Source organism: Zootoca vivipara, chromosome 6, assembly GCF_965207765.1.
Source record: "Zootoca vivipara chromosome 6, rZooViv2.hap1.1, whole genome shotgun sequence".
Classification (NCBI taxonomy): Eukaryota; Metazoa; Chordata; class Lepidosauria; order Squamata; family Lacertidae; genus Zootoca; species Zootoca vivipara.
In genome coordinates, this window is record NC_142589.1 from 8,582,114 (window position 1) to 8,603,543 (window position 21,430).

Below are 21,430 nucleotides of genomic sequence, written 5' to 3' on the forward strand. Positions count from 1 at the left end.
AGGGCCGCAGGTTTGACATGCCTGAGATAACCAAACTAAGCACACACACGCACACACATCCCTGACCAAGCAAACATCAAAGATCCCAAGACCAACAGCCATCAGAAAGCTTTGTGGCAGCAGCAGAAGCCAGGGAGCACAGTTAGTGGGGTTGTTAACTGATGCAACAGAATTAGTAACCGTTAGAAGCTGAAGCTTGACTGTGCCATGGGGTTAGGGGGCTCTTTAGAAAGGGGGGGGGGTTCTAAGAAAGCAAGGTGCAGGATATAGCCTGAGGAATTAGTGGAGGGCCAGCCAAGTAACACCTCCCACACATTTTCCTCCCAACCAGCAAAGGGGGGGTAGTGAAGAGGGGCAAGGAGGGTACTGTACCTGATGATGATGGGCAGGTCGAGGCCCCGCTGCAAACTGAGGAGAAGCAGGAGAAACAAAAACACAAAAAGGAAAGGCACAGAGAGTCAGAAACACCACAACAAAAGGCAAAAACTGTCACACTGTATGCAAAAGAAACCCACAAGGAGAAATCAAAGAAAAAACCCAACACACGTACACACACACTCTCACAGTCAAAGCTGTGCTGCAGGACAGTGACAGACAGGTACCAAAAACCCAGAAGGTAAAACTCTGCTGCCAGGTGAGTGCACTGCTCAAAAAGTGGGTGGGTGGGGTGCCTGCCAAAGTTGTTAGATAGCCAAAAGGCATCCTAACACTAACATACTTGAAAGAGGGCAGGGCAGGGGGAGAAGGGTTTGCTGAAAAACCAACCGCTAAGTTATTTTTTTTTTTAAAAAAAAAGCAAGGCAGGCTAGCCCTTGCTGATGTGCATCAAAGCTGAGTGCAGGATGGAGAGCCCTGCCTGTGGCACAGCCACAACTTGAAAGGCAAGACAGCCTCACCTAGGGATGCTGATCTCTTGGCATATATGGAGCTTTCTAAGTGCAGCTGTAGAAACCTCTAAAAACTTCACTGGGCACTCCTTCCTTTCTTAAGGGAAAGCAAGCAAAATCCTGTGGCATATTCAGTGCAGCTGAGCGTGTGGGGACGGGTAGACATGCAATGCTGTAGCATCAACTCAAGATCTCTCCCCTATCCTCTCCCACAACACACATGAGAAAAGCCACACTCACTATCCCCCCCTGAACATTAACAGAAAATCTGCTATGAACAATAAAGCAAAAGAGGAGACTGCAAATGAGTTCACAACAACAACCACCAATAAGCAGAGAGAGTGTCATCAGAAATCAAGGAAACTACCAGAGCCACTATCTTGCAGAAACATCTGGAGAGTTCAAGCTCTTTCTCAGCAGAAGCTTTCCTAAGCACCAAAGTTTACTGTGATACACTTAAATAACCTACTTCCCACACCAAATATAATATTCAGAAACAGAAACGGCAGTCTCTCTCTCACTACCATACAAACCTACAGAACAGGCTGCAGCATCTATTTCAGGCGGAAAGAGATCACTTATTGTCCATCAAAACGCCTAACAGAGAAATGTCATTTTTCTCTCAAAACCTCAATATTCTTCTTGAAACTTCCCAAAGACTTTGACACAGCTGAACGGACAGTTTCTGGCCCGTTTGCTCAACTCTGCCATTCTACTGATCCTCCGGCTGTTGAGAAACACACAAATTGAGAGCAAGAATTGGCTGCTGGTTCTTATATTAAATTTGGCACAGAAATATGGTTCAAAATTTGCTCTGCCTCTAGTGTGAAAAGTGGGGGCACAAACAAAGTGGGATGGTAAATATCTGACCTGAGAAGCATGAAGCATGCCTACTTCTGGTGAAATAGGTTGAGGGATAGAAAGTCTATATTCCCAGAAAATCAGCAAGGCACACCAGTAACAGACCAAAAAAGCTACCTTTATGGGGCAAATCTGTCCAAAAGCAAAAGCAAAAGTACCTGTCTTATCACTGTTCCACAGGAGTATCACTTCTAAACAGCTCAGAAATCAGAGCCAGATAGTTGCAACTTAATAAAATTATGTGAAAACCAACGGCCCAGTAAACATGTTATATGAAAAATAAATAAAACTTCGTTAGTGGGAGGAAAAAAGAAAGACCCTAGTCTATTTTGCACTTGTCACCATTGGCTATTGGCTGCATAATTCCTGTGGACAGTATTCTTTCTCTCTCCCTCTCTTTCTGCCTCTCTCTCTATTAAGTAACTGTAAGCAACAGAACAAACTGTAGTCACTGCTGGCTCAGATTAAAAATAGGTTTCCTTTTCCCCTTTGCCTGGAGTCACAATTTTTGCCTGCCAGATGCTGGTCTTGCTTCCAATTCCTTCTGTGCCTATTTGGCAGGGGGCCCCCTCTCCCGCCATGGGTTAAAGCTGCATTGTGGGCACACTGGCTGTGGCCATTTGAAAACAAAACCTCCCGCTATAGCTTTTCTCTTCCCCACTTCAGCATTTTTTCTATGCTGGCCAAATTGCTTTAAAAAGAAACAAAAACCTGTTGCGGTTTAGAAATTCACTGAAAAGTTTTTAAAGTCTCCCCAACTGGAATCAGCATGCACAGTGTGAGGCATTGGCCCTGATGTAACAGAAAACCTGCCTGGGAATGACACCAAGCTACCTGGATGGCAAAGGTAGCCGTGTCCAGGCAGAGGCTGTGCAATTGCCAATGGCCCCTGAATGCAGAAATAGATTGGAGTAAGCCAAAGGGCAGCTATGGGAAGAAGCAGAGCTAGGGTCCCTTCATTTGCCAATACAAAAACAACTTCAGGGCCCACCAGCTCCCTCAGCTGGGGCTCTTGTGCCCTGATGGGTGGGTGGATGGGCGGCTCTCTCTCTCTTTCTCTCTCTCTCCCTCGCTCACCCTACCCCAAGCCTTCCTTCAGGGCCACAAAGGGGGGGGGGGACGGGGAGAATAAACCAATGGAAACCAAGCCCAGAACGAAATGCAAGAGCTACTCAGCCTGGCCCATTTTGCATTTCTTTTGGACTTGCGAGGGGAGGAGGAGAGGTGAGTGGGGAAAATGAAATGTTATGTGAGCAATTTTTAGTCATGGGGTGGTAATGATCACAAAACGTGACGATGGCAGAAGACTGCACGCAGGGTAATATTTTAGTGGGGGGATTGTTCATGACCACAGAAAAATGGCTGACATTATAGGTAGCTTCTTCTGTCTTAAGGTTTCTGCCAAAATTGGGCAAAGTTCCTGTTTTGAGGAGTTTTTGCCAAATTCCCTCGAGTGACCAATCCAATCAAATGCAAATCCCACACAAGGGCTAGAAAAGTAAATCTCAGGTACCTGATCACTCAGACCACCTGAAAAATTTGTAACAGGGTTATTGGGTTGTGGCTGTTGTGGGGTTGTTTTTTTTTTTAGGAGGGGGCACCCTGCCTCAATTTCTTCCTGCCACCACCTTGGATAGCCTTGGCCCTTCCAAACTGCCGCTGAATGCGGCAGCCCGCAAGACACAGCGGCTTAAAGCAGAGATTGGATCAGTGCTTTTCTGTAGATCAGTCAACAATGTGGTCAAATAATGAAACCAAAAAAGCAACAGAACTGAAAGGGGTGCCGTGGGGGCACGACTGCCTGCAAGAAGGGAGTACAGTTTGTTATATTGCTTACAATGCAGTATTTTATCCAGCCTCTTCCCGCCAAGGACCTGTAAACCGGACTCTGTTCCAAAACCTTCCTCCGCTTCCAGTTGTCTGGGTAATGTACTGGCACTGCTCTGCTGGGCTGTCAAGAAAACTGGTTTAGAGACACGGCTCTCGAGTCAGACTCTCCCCTCTCGCTTTAGCCATGAATCTTTCAGCTCTTGCTTTTTGCGCATCCCAACAGGGAGGAACATGCCCTACTACAGTGAGGGTGGCTGGGGATGGGAGGGTGTCCCTTCTGCTGCTCAATACCAGTTTGTCACAGAGCAGGATTGTGGCCAACTACTGGGGCTGAGTGAGGAGGGAATGAACTGGAGGGTCCTTTTCTAGACAAAAAACAAGAGCGTGCAGCTGGAACCAGCAGGGCTGTGAGCACAGGAGCCAAGAATTGCATTGGCCGCAGGAAACAAGTTTCTCCTTCCCCACTCACCACAAGCCCTTTAAAGAAGGGGGCACTAAAAGGTAAAGACACAAAGGGGGGTGTCCATGCATCTACCACACAACAGCTATCACCAGAAGACACACCCTTGAAAGGCACAGTATCACTCAAACTTATGATGCAAGGTGGATTGGATCAACACAAGAGATTGAAGCCGGGCTCAGGCAGAGCAGACTTAAAGCAAGACCTGCAGCAGGAGCTGAGGAGAGAAGGGCCTGTGGAGGCAGCTTGGGCCAGGGGCCCCTCTGGCAGCAGGGCACCAGTACTGTAGGCAATGACAGAAGTGCCCAGGAGTAGACATTTACAGGCTTCTGGAGAGCAGGCAGGCAACTCAAAAAAGGACCCGACTCTTCATCTCTGAGAGCCCCAGAGGGCTTCAACACTCTGTCACTTGTGCCACCTGGAAGCAGAGGGGAAGTCCTTCGGGTGCCTTTTGCTCAGGGAAGCTACTCGCAAAAGGGTTAGGAAGTGCAATGCAACGGCTTTGCTGGACAGATGCAGCACAACACACAGGCAAAGTAAGGGCTCCCTTACCGGCGAGCGCGTCTGAGGCTGGGTGCTCATCGTCTGAGGGGCCTGCGGGTACACCAGCGTAGTCGGTGCAGTATTCTGTCCAGAGGGGTAAGGGGCCTGCCATGGGAGAGAGAAGAAAGATGGTTAAAGACATGACAAGCAATGGCAACTGGGATGGAAACTGCCTTCCCGCTGCTGCCTCAACTTTCAACTAGACCCACACTTTGTACCTTCAGACATACGTCACTGATGCAAAAGCCCGGATACAAGGAATAACCTTGACTTCAGGTTTTCAACAGTTCTCTAAGTTAGGGGATGTCTACTATCTCACTTAAAAGCAATTGATATCTTGAAGGCACTTAACTACAACATTTGCCATGTTGGGTCAAGAGCAAGAATCTGTCCAGCCCAATGTTTCATCTCCTGAATGGTGCTTTGGGGGGGGGAGGCTGAACCACGGCAGAAATAGCTGTCCTCTGTGGCTGCCTGGTCCCAGCAGTGCCTTTAGGCCAAACCATTTGCTTCTGAGCCTCAGAACACCCGGTACTCCCACCCTGCTGGCTTGCTCACCTCACTGGCACAGAATCCCACACACCTCTTCCTCCTCCCTGCTGGATGGCTCAGTGGCACACTCAGTGCCAGAAATGTTTTGCTAATTCATGCCAAGAAGCAGCAGAATATTCAGCCCATTACAATATTCATCAGGAGAATATTTGGCTCAAGACAAACATTTCCGGATTTATGTCACAGTGATGCGCCTGAGGCTTAGTGCCTCTTTATAAGACAGGACAATGGCAGCTTGCACACCTGACGCCCACACAGCTTTAGAAGACTTTAAAAAAGAAGCTCTACTGTTGCCCTTTGACTCTATGTGGCCAGGAGTTAAATGCACCTTCCTTCCTGCCCCCATTAACAGTCCAAGCCTCCTTGTAAGACTACAGCAAACAGCCCCATTCCCAGGCCCCTTGGTAGCTACAGGGCCCTGCAGAGAAGGAGATAAGGCCCTTTGCAAAAGGCAGCAACACAGATAAAACAGTTAAACCTCTTGCAGCCAGTTAAGTCTAAGCAATGACACCTCAACTGTCATTTCACAAGAAAAGCAGTGCCTTCTCCTAACAGGCCCCTGCGTAAGGCCAGCTTGTTGATAGGTGGGGAAGCCTGCCCAGCAACAAAGCTCATAACACAGGCTGGAGGACACATTCACATAAGCAAGCAAACTCCCCATCACCCCATTTCAACAGAGGGAGCCCACTCAACAGAATACCACACCCTGAGCCCCAGAGCAGTCCTACAGCTTAAAGCAAATTGCAGCGCCAGAGCAGCATACCCTTCCTCCATAGCCAGTATTGACACACAGGCTATGAAAGGAAAAGTTCTTCCACCAAGCAGACTAGCAGAGGAGGTTCAGAGTTATCTATCCTGGATGTGGAGGATGAAACTTTCCTTCCACTGCAGCTAAAATAAGACTCAAACGGACTGATGGTGGTAGAGAAATGGAGTGATCTATCCCTCCTCCATTAGTCCATTCACATGCCTGAACAGAATTTCCGGTTACTTATGGCTACCAGGCTAGTGCTTAACTGCAAGGCTGGTACAAAGGCTAAGCCAACTGACAATTGTATGCATGTTGCCTGTGCACGCCAGGCTCCATCCATAATTGGTCTCTGGGTGTTCAAACAACTGCCAGGTTTAGAGCAATTCCTGTTGCCCTTCCATCAGGGCTCACCAACCCATATGCCCCCTAAAAGATACTATGGACACCTCCATGAGCCATTGCTCAATTCTGCCCATCCTTCAAGGCTCTCACTGAAACATGTGACATTTGCCTTTCTTCCATCCCAGCTGAATGGGATAATTATCTTGCCTACTGATCTCTGCTTGGCACAGAAAGATGAATGCACATGAGAATTTTAATCGGCTTATTTGTCTGAAAAGTGGTGGATCATTAAAGTTTATTCTGTTCAGCATTTTACGATTCGTGTGCCAGATGCAATGAGAGAACCAGGGAGTGGATCATTCTAAAATTCAGAGAGACAAAATACTGCTGTGCATATGTGTGTGCATATGCGAGGTGTGTGTTTTTGTGCACAGAGGTTCTTTTGTAAAAAGAGTCTCTTATCATCAGGTACATGTGACTACAAACACTCAAAGCAGGGCATAAGGCAGTCATTTGGCTCATATTGAATGCAGAATTCCAAGGTGGCCTAGGCTAGGTTTCAAAGTCAGCTGCTCAAAACTGTGAGAACTTGGACCTCAAGAGCACACAGCTGAACAAAGGGATCAGTGGCAGAAATGTGGTAAAACACAATTAATAACGCCCTCTTAGGCCCCTAGTCGGGACCCATTGAGAGGTTGCAACCTAGCCTAAAACAAGTTGCAACAGCAACAGTACTACCACCATACAAATATATGGCAAAAAAAGAAGTGGGTACCCTAATGTCATTCTGGGCTAAGGATAGGTTCAGGATCTGAAAAGGTTGAATGAAAACTCCTCCTAAAAGGGGTGTGTGACAATAAATCATACTGTCCTCCCCTTATTACAATCAGTAGATTAAAGTCAAGGGCAGCTTTCTGAGACTGGGTGGATTTTGGTCCCACCTTAGCACTGGATAAGTCCAATACTCTAGAAGGGACTCTGGAAGTCATCTAGTTTAACCTGCTGCTCAGATAGCACCTTATTTAAGGAAAGTTTCTGCAGGGTATGCACAGATACTCAGAAGCGTTTGCTAATTCAAACATGCCAGAAAAACAATCACTACTGTAGTGATTCGCCTTTCACAGAGGCAAAATCCAAAGCAGGCACCTAACCACCTTCCAGGCTGGTGGAAAAGAAGGGCAACAGTTCTCTAAGGGCAGCCAGACACAGCAAAATAGCATTTTTCAGGAGCTGTTCAGTTGCATGGCTCTGGGGATGCCCAGATGTTTGAAGCCTGCAACTGCCTAGTTTGTCAGGTGGAGTGAAATGGCAAATGAGACAAAAATGCAGCAAGGTCACTTAGGAAGCAAATTTTGGCTCCAATCAGGCAACATTCTGCCCATGAAGCACCCCTAACTTTTGCTAGCCTTGTTGCATCAAGCCCACTGCAATGACTCAACAAGCCAATCTCTTCTCCAATTCACTGTCTTTGTCTTGGAGTACATCAGCAAGCAGCAATTAGCAGCCACATTTCTGAGTCCAATTTCAGAGCCCAATTAGCTGGCCTAGAAGGGCCAGATGGAAGTTCCAATGTAATCCTAGGGAGCCAATCAGGGTCTGGCCTGAGGTGGGAAGGGAGTGCTTCTTGCCATGCACCAAGAGCATTCCCTGCCACAACAACTTGTATCCAGGTTAACTCCAATTCTAGCCTTCCAAACCTCAACAGCTGAGGGTTGGGGCATGTAATTTTTCCCTTTTCTTTTTTAAAGCAGTGATTATTTCTAAACTTTACAAATGCTGTAGCACCTTGAGACACAGCAATGAGTGATGACTGCAATTTGCAGAGCACTTCCGTAGATCACATTCAGACCATACATTCAGAGCAGGATTCTTTGGGGGAGGCCATATGCTTCAAAAGCATGGTGCAGAGGAGCCCATGAACAAGTGGACTTGAGGAGAAAGTTATTTGTGCAAATAAAAACAACTACTACACAAAATGTCTAGCTCTCCTCAACCTTTTCACGGGAGGCAATATTAACTTACAGCTTAAACCTTTAAGAAGTTCTCTTCTCCTAGCAGCCTGGCTCATTAACAGCATCACACCGGAAGAACTTAAGAGGGGGATTTTCTGACAAACTGGTACAACAAAGTGTGGAAAACTGTATTCATAGCTGCCAAGTTATCCCTTTTTTAAGGGATTTTCCCTTATGCTGAATAGGCTTCCTCGTGAGAAAAGGGAAAACTTGGCAGCTATGTGTATTTGTGGAAAAATTAAATAAAACTGACACAAGGCCTGAAGCATAAAGACTCATTTGGAATCGAATGGCACAGCTTTATTTATGTATATGGATAAAAATGAAAATAGAGGACTTTCCTTACGTTACAAAACTTTGGTTAACTTAAAGGGTTTATCACCTTCTCTACAAACAGTAGTTTGGGATAAGAAGCTTACATTATTTGGATGCTATTTTGTATGTACTGCTTAAACACCAGCATTCAGATATGTGTATGTATATGTTATACGTTTGAATGAATTTAATGAAGAAAGAAAAGTAGAAGCAGCTGCCTCTTTCAGAGTCAGCCAGCTGGTTCATTTAACCCAGGGCTGTCTCCTCTTACTGGCGAGGACTCTGCAGGGTCTCAGGCAGAGAAGGGTGACCCCCAGCCCTGCAAACAGACTGGAGAATATGGGGCCTGATGCAGGCAATGGGTGTTATTTGCCACCAAGCAATGGCACTTCCTCCCTCCTACATTATCTTAGAGTAAGAGGTATGATAAAGGAATCTTTATGTGTTTCAAGTTGTGAAATAATCCTCTCACCATGGACCTTCCCCCTCATTCAACCCCACCCTCTGTTCCTGCCAGCTGAAATAAGCAAACAACAACAAGGGGAGGATTATTTTTATCTGCATTTCGAAAGGAGTTAGACCTGCTGTGCAACAAGATCACCCTCTTCCCCCCCCCCCCGCCCTGGCATTAAATGTGCCAGGAATAAACAGGCGAAAGGCAGGCTCGCGTCAGGGGGAGGCTGAGAAAATGCTGAGTCACGCACAGCTCTTGCACTTCCTGCTCTGAGCAGCGGAGTGGAAATTTCTGCCTCAGCGCTGTGAATTCTTTCAGCACCCTGAGAACTTTCCATGCCCACAGGAAGTCACTTGCCAGGTTAAATGCTGGGTGCATCTGAGGGACCACCAAGGAAAGACATGACAAAACTAGCAACGCCTCACACCCTTACACAATCCCCGCTCTGAAATGTCCCATGGATGAGGACAGACTTGCAGTCCCTGTGGGGGGAAGGACACCCCTGGCTTATTAAAGCTGGCTCGTTCAGGCCAGGGATCACTCCCACAGAATCTCAGGAGCAGGCCGGACCCAGAAAAGGTATGGTTCCACTCTCACTACCTTAATGCATTTGGCAATTTAATCCTGCTTCTAGCTACAAGCAACAGGGCCCCTGGGTATTTCATGCTTTCCTTCGAAAGCCAGCCGTTACCTAATGACACTTAAAATAACTGCCTTAGATTTCAGAAGGTCTTTATGAAATTGTTTCCAAAACAGCTCAGTGGAAAAGCATCCACAGTCCATAAGATGGATCAATGGCTTCAAAACTCCTGAAACTTCAAGAAAGAAGATTCCACCTAAACATTAGGAAGAACTTCCTGACAGTAAGAGCTGTTCGGCAGTGGAATTTGCTACCAAGGAGTGTGTTGGAGTCTCCTTCTTTGGAGGTCTTTAAGCGGAGGCTTGACAGGCATATGTCAAGAATGCTTTGATAGTGTTTCCTGCTTGGCAGGGGGTTGGACTGGATGGCCCTTGTGGTCTCTTCCAACTCTAGGATTCTATGAAAGCCACACATTCTCCATCCGTCTACACAAAGTTCCACGGAGAGCCCTCTTGCTACAATGGCTATTTATACAAAATATAAATATTCTCTAGCACTAAAAATATACCTATCAATTCTGCATGCAGAATGTAAGCCAGCATTAGCAAATGCTTCATTTAAGGTGCTCAAAAGAGGGATTCTTTTTTCCCCTTATTTTTTTTAGGGAAGGGAGTGGACCACATATCAAAATATCAGTCAAGCTGCAAGAGTTTTGCTTTTTAAAAGAAGCAAAAAGAAGAAGGCTGCATCCTGTGACTGCAGAGCTAAACTTCTCCGAGATTATTCCTCAGCCTAGCAAAGGACACTGCTGGTGATCCAGGGCAAAAAAGAAGCAGACCAGCGTGTCCTTACATGAAATGGCCCCAGACACCCTGGCTGACACTGCTGCACGTTCCCATCTGTAGAGCTTCCTTCTAAACACAACATGCTTTTGAATCACATTATGAATTAAAGCAAACCCCCGTCTCCTCCCACTCCATTGATGAATTGCGGCAGCAGGCACAAAACAAAATGCTTTTGGGCACTGGGGACAAAAGGACAACAGTCAACATGACTTTTCCTCAAAAGCCCACACTGAAAATGACATCCCACATGCTGTTTTCTATGACAGCACATCGATGACAGCGTATTACATCATGCCATTTTTACATGTGATATGGGATCCAAGACACGCTGCTTTATTGAAGCAGAGTGTATATAATAATAATAATAATAATAATAATAATAATAATAATAATAATAATAATAATTTTGTTATTTATACCCCGCCTATCTGGCTGGGTTTCTATTAAACATTAAAAGCCTCCCTAAACAGGGCTGCCTTCAGATGTCTTCTAAAAATCTGGTAGCTGGTAGTCTACCATCAGGAAGTGCTGTGGAAGGCTTAGCAAAGAGTTGGAAGAGACCCTGAGTATCATCTAGACCAGGCATCCTCAAACTTCGGCCCTCCAGATGTTTTGGACTACAATTCCCATCATCCCTGACCACTGGTCCTGTTAGCTAGGGATCATGGGAGTTGTAGGCCAAAACATCTGGAGGGCCGCAGTTTGGGGATGCCTGATCTAGACCAACATCCTGAGATGCAAGAATATGCAGCTGTACCTTACAGGGATTGCACCTGCAATCTTGGCGTTATCAGCACCATGCTCCAACCCCACTGTTAGAGCCAATAGGGAGCCAAGCTGCAGAGAGATCTGGAAATGGCTTGCAGGAAAACATGACCCACTCAAGGCACCACATTGGAGAATGCTACTCACCAAAGCCTATGGCACAATTCCTAATGTAGTTTCCACTACTACTAGACTTCACCCAGCCAAATGGGACAGGAAGGGGACAATCCTAGAGTAAGCCACATAGGAAAAGGCAGCCAAGGTCACAAAACTCCATAGTCGTGAGTCTGGGTGTGGAATTTCTGAAATTCAGAATCTCTTCATTTCGGAAGGCAAATTCTGGGCTACCTGAATATTAAATGAAGTTTAACTACATTCTTGGGGGTTAAATAATGAACATCCTATTCATGAAAGCTTAGAAAACTGGAAAACTGCAAAAACCCTTTCAAGTAGGACAATAAAAATATTTTTCCAGAAAAGCATCATGTAGATGGGGGACGTTTTATTTTCTGCCACTCAGAGCATCATCAGTTGGGCCAAGAAAGCTCTAAATCAAGGGGTAAAACACTCAGATACTCAAGAGGGACACGTTTGCAAGAACTCAACAGGGCTGCATGACTGTGTTAACCACAGAACAGCATTGTGACAAAAGTTAAATGTTTTCTATGGCCCATTCTCTGTTAACCCATTTCCCTCCCTGTCCATGCCTTACAGCACCACTTCTCTATTCTCCCTTTGTGAGCCTCTCTTTCCCCTTTTATGTGCCACACCATGTGCTTCTGGATCCAGGAAGACAAAAGGAGCAACACAGAAGTTACGATGCAAGCTGCATTTTCCTGGCCTCACCCCTTTGGACTGCCTTTAGTAGACCTTGGATAGCCCTCCGCAGCTCCCACAAACCAACACATCAAAAAGGTTTGGAACCTAAACTTTCCTTTTTTAATTAAACACCTTCCTAAAGGAAACATTCTGAACCTGAGCAATGAGTGAGCGCCAAACCAAGTATAAGCGGCTTTCAATGCAAGACCAGCCCTCCCTCAGCACTGCCAAACTGAGGTTAGTGCGGAAGGCTTCACTTTCTGACCTCCTCACATGTAAAATCCCTTATAAGCAATCCTGAATGAAGGATGTGGAGGGAAAATGGAATCCCTGCTGTTTGAGGGACAGCCAAAGTAGTCATGCAGGTGGCACCCAATGCTCATCCTACTCAGGAGTAGACCCACTGAAGTTAATGGGTATGACTAATGATAATTAATTTCAATGGGTGTACCCTGTGTAAAACAAATAAAAAAATTCCTTCAGTAGCACCTTAAAGACCAACTAAGTTTTTATTTTGGTAAGAGCTTTCGTGTGCATGCACACTTCATCAGATACACTGAAAGAGAAGTAACCAGACCCTTATGTATATTCAGGGGGTGGGGGTGATGGGAATGGGTGATATCAGCCCATTACCCATTCCCATCACCCCCACCCTCTGAATATACATAAGGGTCTGGTTACTTCTGTTTCAGTGTATCTGATGAAGTGTGCATGCACACGAAAGCTCATACCAAAATAAAAACTTAGTTGGTCTTTAAGGTGCTACTGAAGGAATTTTTTTATTTTGTTTCGACTCAGACCAACACGGCTACCTACCTGTATGTAAAACAAATGTTGGACACAACCCAGAGTGTATGGAGGAGGCAGACATGGGCCGACAGGTACAGTGACTGCCAATGGCTGGGAACACAGGTGGGCCTTTAAAATGCTAAGCCACCATCCGCAGACTGGACACGAAGCTAAGACTCTCACCTTGCACATCTATACCTACTCCAAATTTGAAACTTTGCCATAGAATTTAACATTTTCCAAGACTGAGCAACAGCTTTGAAGCAAAAAGTCCAGAGGGCATGGTAAGATGCCTCGAGGGCAAAATACTGAATAGAGCTCCTCCATACATCTCAAGTTCTCAACGTGTTTTTAAGGCTCCCCCTGAACATTTTTTCTGCCCTGAGCCTTCCACGCCTTTGCAGGAGGGACCTCCCCTGTAAGCCACAATGGCCCCACCCTAAATGAGATCTCCACCCATTAGAAAAACAAGAGCCAGGCTTTTCCAGAAGGGCATCACTTAACCTTTTTTTCCTCTTGTCACTCACCATCCCACATCCCAGAATCCTTTGCACCAGTTCCCTTGGATCTTCAAAAAGACTGCTGGCTCTTGGGTGGGGTGGAAAGCTTCTGTCCCTCCTCCCTCCTGGCTGCTGGAGCGAGAGTGAAAGAGAGTGACAGAGTAAGAGAGAAAGAGAGTGACAGATAAAGAGACAGAGAAAGGGGGAGAGAGGGAGAGGGGGGTGGGGAGGACGAGAATGATGGCAGGTGGGTGGGGGATGGACAGGGGTTGGCACATCTCCACGTCAATGCTCCGTTTTCTCTCTCCCTTCTACCAGGCTGATGGGAGCAGCTGCAACCCCTCCAACTTCTCAAAATACTTTTTACACACCTGGATGGGAATGACCTCCCTTTCTACCTGCCTTTTTACAATAGGCTAAATGAACAAAAACATCCCAGGGACATTTCTACCCATTCTTCCCCTCCTCTAGGACTAGGGGATTGTTGTCAGCAGAGCTTGGTACTCTAGATAAAAGGGTACCCACTAGTAGTGACCTATTCTGTCATTATGCTCTCAGTGGCTTCAAGTGCACGACTCTGCTAATCTCAAAACAGCAATGTGAAAGGTCTGTAGACCAGTTGCCATCAATTCTCAACGCCTGCAGGAGACCAGCTCCTTTGTTTGACATCCCAATCTCCAAGTCTCCTGTGAAGCTGCAGGGATCTGAATGGGGAAACCAAATGGATCTATGCAGGCAGCCATTTTTTACAGAACAAGCTACTATGTGCTTCAGTAAGACTGCCTCTCCAGGGGGAAAAAACAAAAAAGTGGAGAAATATGATCAGTTATCAGAGACAGGTGACTAATACATTTTCCTATGATCAGCACGCTACATTCATGACAACATCCCAGAGCTGAATGTACAAGACTTTATATATTCTTATGCCATGTGTCAAAAATGTGAATTACTTTTGGTAAATTTAGGCCTGTGCCCTGGAAAGAAGCAAGAATGCATATCCTGTTAACAACTGAGAATACGGGCAAAATATTGGTTAACAATTGCCTTAAGCCCTGAGTGGGTGAGCAATGGATCCCCCCCTTTTTTTTTAAATGGAGGAAGCAGTGGCATTCAAAATTATCTGGACCCATCAGAGAAATATCTATAACAAATGAACAAGAAGTGCCTCTTGTTGGCAGACAAAGAATTGCAAGACCTTCTGTGGCGAGGAGGAAACCCCTTGCCTTTGTTTAGAATCAAACTAAGAAGACTAGCAGACTCTGTGCAGGGCTGACCTGCCAGACTTGGCCATGACTTAAGCTCAGGCCAGAAATCTGGAGAAGGCGTTACACAATCAGAGGTGCAACATTCTGGAGCAACTTTCTGTGGAAGAATCTCACTTTACTCAGGACCCAACTAATAAATTTGTAAGGAATATTTGCAGTTTCTTTTTTCTGATGCCTCAGCAGAAGGCCTGGAGGTGGGAAAAAGTTATGGCTTTCATCTCTCTTCTGGAATATTGGGAATTGACACAGGAGTTGGAGGTCATGGAGATGTAGCTGGGCAGGGTAGCTATTTCTGGTGCCCACAACAGTTACTACAGTAGCCACTCTACAACTTTCAGAGCAGACTCTTTGTCTTCTTTGGTTAGGCTCTTAACACACAAGACTACACAAAATCCTTTTCTATCAATAAACCTGGCAGCGAGTTTTGAGCTGAACTGGTGGGGTGTCATGCCTACTGTCACATGATGCACATGTCAAGTCCACTGGAAAAGGTGCAACAACTTGAGTGACTCATGCACTATCTGGCTGGAGGAAACAGATGCAGAGGGCTCTCTCATGCCTGTATAAAAAAAGCTCAACCTCGCCTCACCCCCAATTCCTCCTTTACTAAGGAACCAAAATGGGGCCCTGCATCACGCTTGAGGGTCTGGAATCAAAGCAGCTGATTATGTTCCAAATAGGATTTCAAGCACCAGCTCATCTGTCCGAGAACCAAGACTTCTAGTCTCATGCAGGAAACTACAGAAACAAAGAAGGGGCCGATGCCCCCTCCACTTGTATGCTTCTGAAAGCTCCCACACTCTCTGCCTTGGGGCACCATTGCCAAGGAGGCCTTGGAGCTCAGCAGCTCGCTGCCTCAAGCTGCCACAAGTCACATTGCCTAGGCATGATGCCCACCCTTGGACAGTGCATCTGCCCTACCTTTGCTAACTACAAATGCATTCCTCCTCTCTTTTGCCACATCATCCTTCATCTCTTGGAAACGTTTTGAGGAATTAAGTGATTAAAAACAAGTTATGGTTTTCAATTATCTAAATTCCTTGTCCATGTGTATTATTTTTACTGTGTTCATTTTCTCTTTCAGCACATGCAATGAGTTCTGATCAGAAAAGAAAAATGTACCTGCCTAAAGGCATGTTATTAAAATCACCGCCACTTAGCAAAAAAGTGCTTAGTCTGACACAAGAGGCATCCCTGCCAATTTCCAATTGAGGGGGGTGGGGTGGGGAACACCCTTAGGGGAACCCCTCTCCTCTTCCCCTATCCTTGGCCAGCAAGAGGAAGAGCAGCTCAAGTGAGAGTAGCATGCAGACCAGGGTTAGCATTGCACAAAGCCAAGATCTCCCCCACACCCCATAAACTTATAGAAAGGCAACTCAGACCTGAGAAGCAGGCGCCAAACCTTACCTGAGTGAGGCTTGGGGAGGAGGCATGTCCTGGTGGTGTTGCAGCAAGGGATGGGTGCCCCTTGCCTATTTCATGTGCAGAGTAAGGGGAGGGGGCAGGAGGGCCTGGCTGTCTCGCAACCTGTGTGACCTGTGAGGAGATAAACTGTTAGTAAAACCAGAGATTAGTAAAGCTCCCTCCATGGGGGTTCATTTACATGCTGAGGCTACAGACCTGGGGAGGAAAAGGAAGTGATCCATTCTTTGGCTCACAATTAGCTACCACTGGACACACTCACCGTCTCTCTGGCCACCCGTAAAAAAGGACAGGGAGAGCAAGAGGCTGCAGGAGCAGAGCTTGTTCACACGCCTTATCTTGCATCTCAGATGAAGGGTACATCTCCAATGGCAAAAGGGCGAGCCTCTCACCCGGTCAACATTGCCTTGCCTTTGAGAAATCTTTAGAGCTTCAGTCACGAGAAGGCACTTATCTTTCCTTGTAAAACTTCTCATTATTTCCTAATGCACCCCCGTCCTTGGCACATGCTTGGTCCGCATCAAGCATCCAATGGAAACAGGTGGTTGGGAATTATTTTGGAATTCTTAAATTCCTATTTGGCCCTAAGACACACTCAAAGAGGCTTTCCCCCCCAAAAAGGTGAATCCTACAGTTTGTAGCCAATGCTATTCCTACTCAGAGTAAAGTTAATGAAGTTAATGGACACAACTGATTTAGGTATACACTGAGTGAAACTTAGTTGGATGCAACCCCATAAAACTGTACTGAAGGAGCACTAAACACAATCCCCATTGCAAGTCAAACAGCAGCACTCTGAAGCTGAAAAGTGGGCACAGAAGTTACTCAATGCCTGGCAGAGAAGAAAGACAAAGCAGGCCTGAAGGTGGTCTCCTTAGAAGTCCTAGGGCACCTGATGATGCAGGTGAAGAAGCTCATCTTCCAAGAGGGGACAGAGCTGGCAACAGCAGCTCTCCCCATTGATCTTTCACTCGCAGACTAGAGGAGCAACTTGGGAAAGGTGCTCCTGGAGAGATCCAGAGCCCAGGCTGTGCAGAGCCTGTTTGGTACAAACAATTGAAACAATTCAATATGAATCCAACAAGTTTTAATATTTTAAATCCCCAAGGAAAGAGATACTAATTTGAAATCACTCAGTTCAACTAACTTTTCCAAATTTTACTTTCTTGTTATTATTTACTAAAGGTAAAAGGTAAAGGGACCCCTGACCATTAGGTCCAGTCGTGACCGACTCTGGGGTTGCGCGCTCATCTCGCATTATTGGCCGAGGGAGCCGGCGTACAGCTTCCGGTCATGTGGCTAGCATGACAAAGCCGCTTCTGGCAAACCAGAGCAGCACATGGAAACGCCGTTTACCTTCCCGCTACAGGTAGGTAGCCGTGTTGGTCTGAGTCAAAGCAAAATAAAAAAGGTGCTACTGAAGGAATTTTTTTATTTTACCTTCCCGCTGTAGCGGTTCCTATTTATCTACTTGCACTTTGACATGCTTTCGAACTGCTAGGTTGGCAGGAGCTGGGACCGAGCAACGGGAGCTCACCCCGTCACAGGGATTCGAACCGCCGACCTTCTGATCAGCAAGCCCTAGTCTCAGTGGTTTAACCACAGCGCCACCTGGGTCCCCTATTATTTACTAGACTCTGAGTAAATTATAGTATATTTAAAAACACAGGGTTGTCTCCAACAAAGTCCTACCCAGAGTAGACACACTGAAACTAATGGCCCTAAGTTAGCCATGCCTATCAATTTCAATTGGTTTACTTTGAGTAGGACTAATATGGGATACAACCCATAAGCATTAAGCAAAACATATTGTACTATCAGCACATTCACACAGAAACACATGCAATTCATTAAAAAATAATCATAACATACGAACCCACCCTTCACAGCAGAAACAGAAAGCTTTGGCAGCACGCTAACAGATTTTGCAAATCATGCAATTCCAATCAGTGGCTGTGAACTATCCTTTACCAACCAGATATTTAGGACAACAAATCCCATGTTCCACAGAGAGCTCCAGCATGACACACTGCTGGATGGGGCACATGAGAACTTCAGTCCAAAATTTCTAGCGGGCAAGAGGATGGTGACTATAAACAAATTACAGTAATGCATGTTGGTTTGCAACTAAATGAAATGTATGCATCATACATAATGGAAAACCTTTTGTATCTGCTCAGAGGAAATAAAGAGGAGGAGCAATTGCAAAACCACTGTGATTTCTGTGTGGTTCTATGTACACAAGCAAAAAATACTAAGGGAGAACACTGAAAAGCCACAACCCAGTGGAATGAGATGAGATGCCCTAGATTATGGGCCAAAGTCCCAGAACTGCACAGAAGCAAGGCAGGTAATTACTGAACAAAAACTATTTTTCTCCACGACATTTGGCTGCTAGAGAGTCATAAACAACATGAATTTACTGTAACGACACATTACTTATTGAATCATGCTTATAATGCTTGGCCTGAGAAGTCAAAACACCCCGCCATGGAGTTTCCTTCTGCACAGAAAAATGGGCTTTAATTTAGTGTATATGAGAGAGGGTCATGGGCTCCAGTTTTAAGAGGGTAGGGCACAATTTAATCCCACAGCATCCAAAACAGGGCAATGCCTGAGTCCTACAATTTCCGGTGGGAAACAGTTGTGAATATTAACCTAAAGCTGAAGCGGACAAAAAATGCACATGACCAAAGATGTCACCTGATTCAGGAGTGCCCTTAACCCATGGGTAGGCAACCTAAGTCCCGGGGCCCCAATGCAGCCCAATCGCCTTCTCGATCTGGCCAGCGGACAATCATGTTTTTACATGAGTAGAATGTGTGCTTTTATTTAAAATGCATAACTGGGTTATTTGTGGGGCATAGGAATTTGTTCATTTCCCCCCCCCCCCAAAAAAATAACCTGGCCCACCACATGGTCTGCTGAAAAAGGTTGCTAACCCCTGCCTTAACCCATGAAAAGTATTGTCAGAGGAAGTGTAACATAATCATAATGCTTTATTTTATATTTTTGCAGACTGCTCAGAGGTTTTCTTACAATCAGGTAGTATATAAATTCTCTTAAATAAATAAACATCTCCAACGCAAACAAGAATACATAAGTCTAATCCCCATATCCAGATCAATGTGTCATCTTGTTTGGATTCAGTTGCTGCTTTGAACACTGAAAACCTGTTCAAAACACTGCTGTAAATTTATGTTATATTTTTCATAGCAGAATGCAAGTGCAATAAATAAGTTGTTCTCTTATTGTAAGATTATTCAGTTAAATTAAGTGGCTAATTAAGGAATTTGTGCTTGTTTCTGTAATACAGAACCTTACCTTGAGCCCCCTGCCCCCCACTGGAAATGTACTTGAAATTAATTCCACAATACAAGAGCGGATACATCAAAGTGCCAGGAAGAAGGCATTATCCTGAATGCCACCCTTCATTACTTAACGGATCTTTCTCTTGGATCTCTCTCTTTTAGCATTTTCTTTTGGGGAAAAACTCTACCCACCTGTACCAACATCAGCTTCTACCCAAAAGAAGCAGCAGAATTGATACAAATCCAAAAAGGACAGAAAAACACTGCTAAGGGTGTTGCAAATGCCACTTTTATGAGTTAACTCCGCACCGTTTGCCAGTAAAAACAGGCTTTTCTCCACTGGGGGAAGGCTGCAAATCTGTAAATGGGATCTTAACTTTGCAGCTTTGCAGGGACAAAGCAAGACTGGGCTGCCTTTCCTGCCAGCTGGTCCTTTGTGATCTGACAAAATGGCTGTCTGTGTGGGAAGTCGATGCAGACTGGGCCAGAGGAATAGTGTGGCATGTCTGTCACTCTTGATTCCATCACAAAGTGTGAGAGAGTCTTCACCTTAGGGATGCTTCTGCATTCTACCCTGAAGACCTATTTCAACAGCCCTTTAAACACCCAAACCGCCTAAGATTAGAAAAACAACAGCTGAGAGGAAGAAAGCAGTAAGGAAGCCACACAAGAGATAGGCCCTCCAGCCTCAAGAGCCCAGCAGGAAGCAGGAATTACCAATAGTTCTATTTCCCCAAAGCTTAGGCACCACAGGAGCAACGGCTGGAAATGGTCCCAGGAGCTTCTGTCTGTGTGTGTTTCTATGCTGACAATACCTATGAGAGCAAGAAAAATGACACAAATCCCAAGACCCTCATGGAGCTCAAACTAAGGAGCTAAAGGAGGCCCTAAAAAGATACCCAGCTTTTGGGCTGCACTGCCCAATCTCATGAGGTAGTCATGGCTGTTCCCTTCAGAGTCATAGAACTGCATAGAACTGACTGGCTACCAATTCATAAAAACACAAAGTGCTTTTTGTTGGGAAAGGAAAGCTGCTGCTCACCTAAGGGGCTCACTGGTCACAAGCAGAAGCACTGGCAAAGGTGCTCTTTGGGGAGAAATCATAATGGGGAGAGAGGTTCCCTCCCTTTTGCTTATTTCAGCTGTGTCAACATGGCTGATCAGAAACAAGGGAGACCTAAGACAGGAGGCAGAAACTCTTCAAGAGACACTTCAAACAATGCCAGTTAACACATCTGCTTCAGAGGCTGCGCTGGATTTCTTTTGAAGAGAGGTGCTACGCTAAATGTTAGCACCTAACTTATGTGCCTCTTTGATAAGAAATTATGCACATTTTGCAGGTATGAAGAAAAACCTAGAATCCAGCCGGCATACAAACTGGCCCTTGCTTTTAAGCACAGCACTGCAGTTCAGTAGCAGCAGCAGGAAAGGTCTCCTCTGTTCTGCTTATGAAGTGGCAAGAGCTGCTTAGATCACAAGAGACCCAAGTTTTCGAGAGGACGCTGGAGATTATTGCTGTGCCTTTGTTTAAATGACACCCATCTCTTAACAAGGGGCTGGAAGTCCTTTGGCTCAGATCTTCAGAGCTCTACAAGTCTGCTGGTTTTACCAGTTACCTTCTACAGCAGTAAAATAAAAAAATTCCTTCAGTAGCACCTTAAAGACCAACTAAGTTTTTATTTTGGTATGAGCTTTCGTGTGCATGCACATGAAAGCTCATACCAAAATAAAAACTTAGTTGGTCTTTAAGGTGCTACTGAAGGAATTTTTTTATTTTACTTCGACCCAGACCAACACGGCTACCTACCTGTAACCTTCTACAGCAGGTGTGGGGAAATTCTCTGCATCTGCTTAGGGAATAAGTAGGCTGGCCTGGCAAGGGGCAGGGCCTACATTCAAAGTGGGCAGGGCTAAAGCAGCAGCATTGTTGCAACACAATTGCTATTCTCATCACATTTTTTATTTATTGTATACATTATTTATATAACTGACTTCTTTTTCTTTTTTGTTGTAATTGTATTTTGACTGACCTGTACTTTTATTGACAAAAAAATATGGAGGAAAAACTGAAATCTAAATACAACAAACACTGTAGTATTCTGGTGAGGGGGAACCCATCATTCTATG

The 21,430-nt window shown here is 45.5% G+C and overlaps 1 protein-coding gene and 1 long non-coding RNA gene across 22 annotated transcripts in view; one reads left to right on the forward strand and one right to left on the reverse strand.

Annotated features, from left to right (window-relative positions):
- The window catches only part of EIF4G3 (eukaryotic translation initiation factor 4 gamma 3), a 76,800-nt gene that overhangs the window by 37,132 nt on the left and 18,238 nt on the right, over positions 1 to 21,430 (reverse strand). For 3 of the 21 annotated variants that reach the window (XM_060276295.2, XM_060276304.2, XM_060276296.2), the window contains 5 exons: positions 15,978 to 16,121; positions 13,333 to 13,437; positions 4,591 to 4,686; positions 3,586 to 3,699; positions 373 to 408 (listed from right to left, as the gene is read on the reverse strand). In XM_060276295.2, the coding sequence (XP_060132278.1) occupies positions 373 to 408; positions 3,586 to 3,699; positions 4,591 to 4,686; positions 13,333 to 13,437; positions 15,978 to 16,121 (495 nt within the window). The remainder of the gene's footprint in view (positions 1 to 372; positions 409 to 3,585; positions 3,700 to 4,590; positions 4,687 to 13,332; positions 13,438 to 15,977; positions 16,122 to 21,430) is intronic. The other 18 variants (XM_060276298.2, XM_060276305.2, XM_060276306.2 and 15 more) reach the window with 13 other exon arrangements.
- On the forward strand, positions 9,367 to 15,595 carry LOC148685240 (uncharacterized). The gene is made up of 3 exons (XR_015950307.1): positions 9,367 to 9,586; positions 11,987 to 12,112; positions 13,624 to 15,595. It is a non-coding gene; the product is annotated as an uncharacterized LOC148685240 (long non-coding RNA).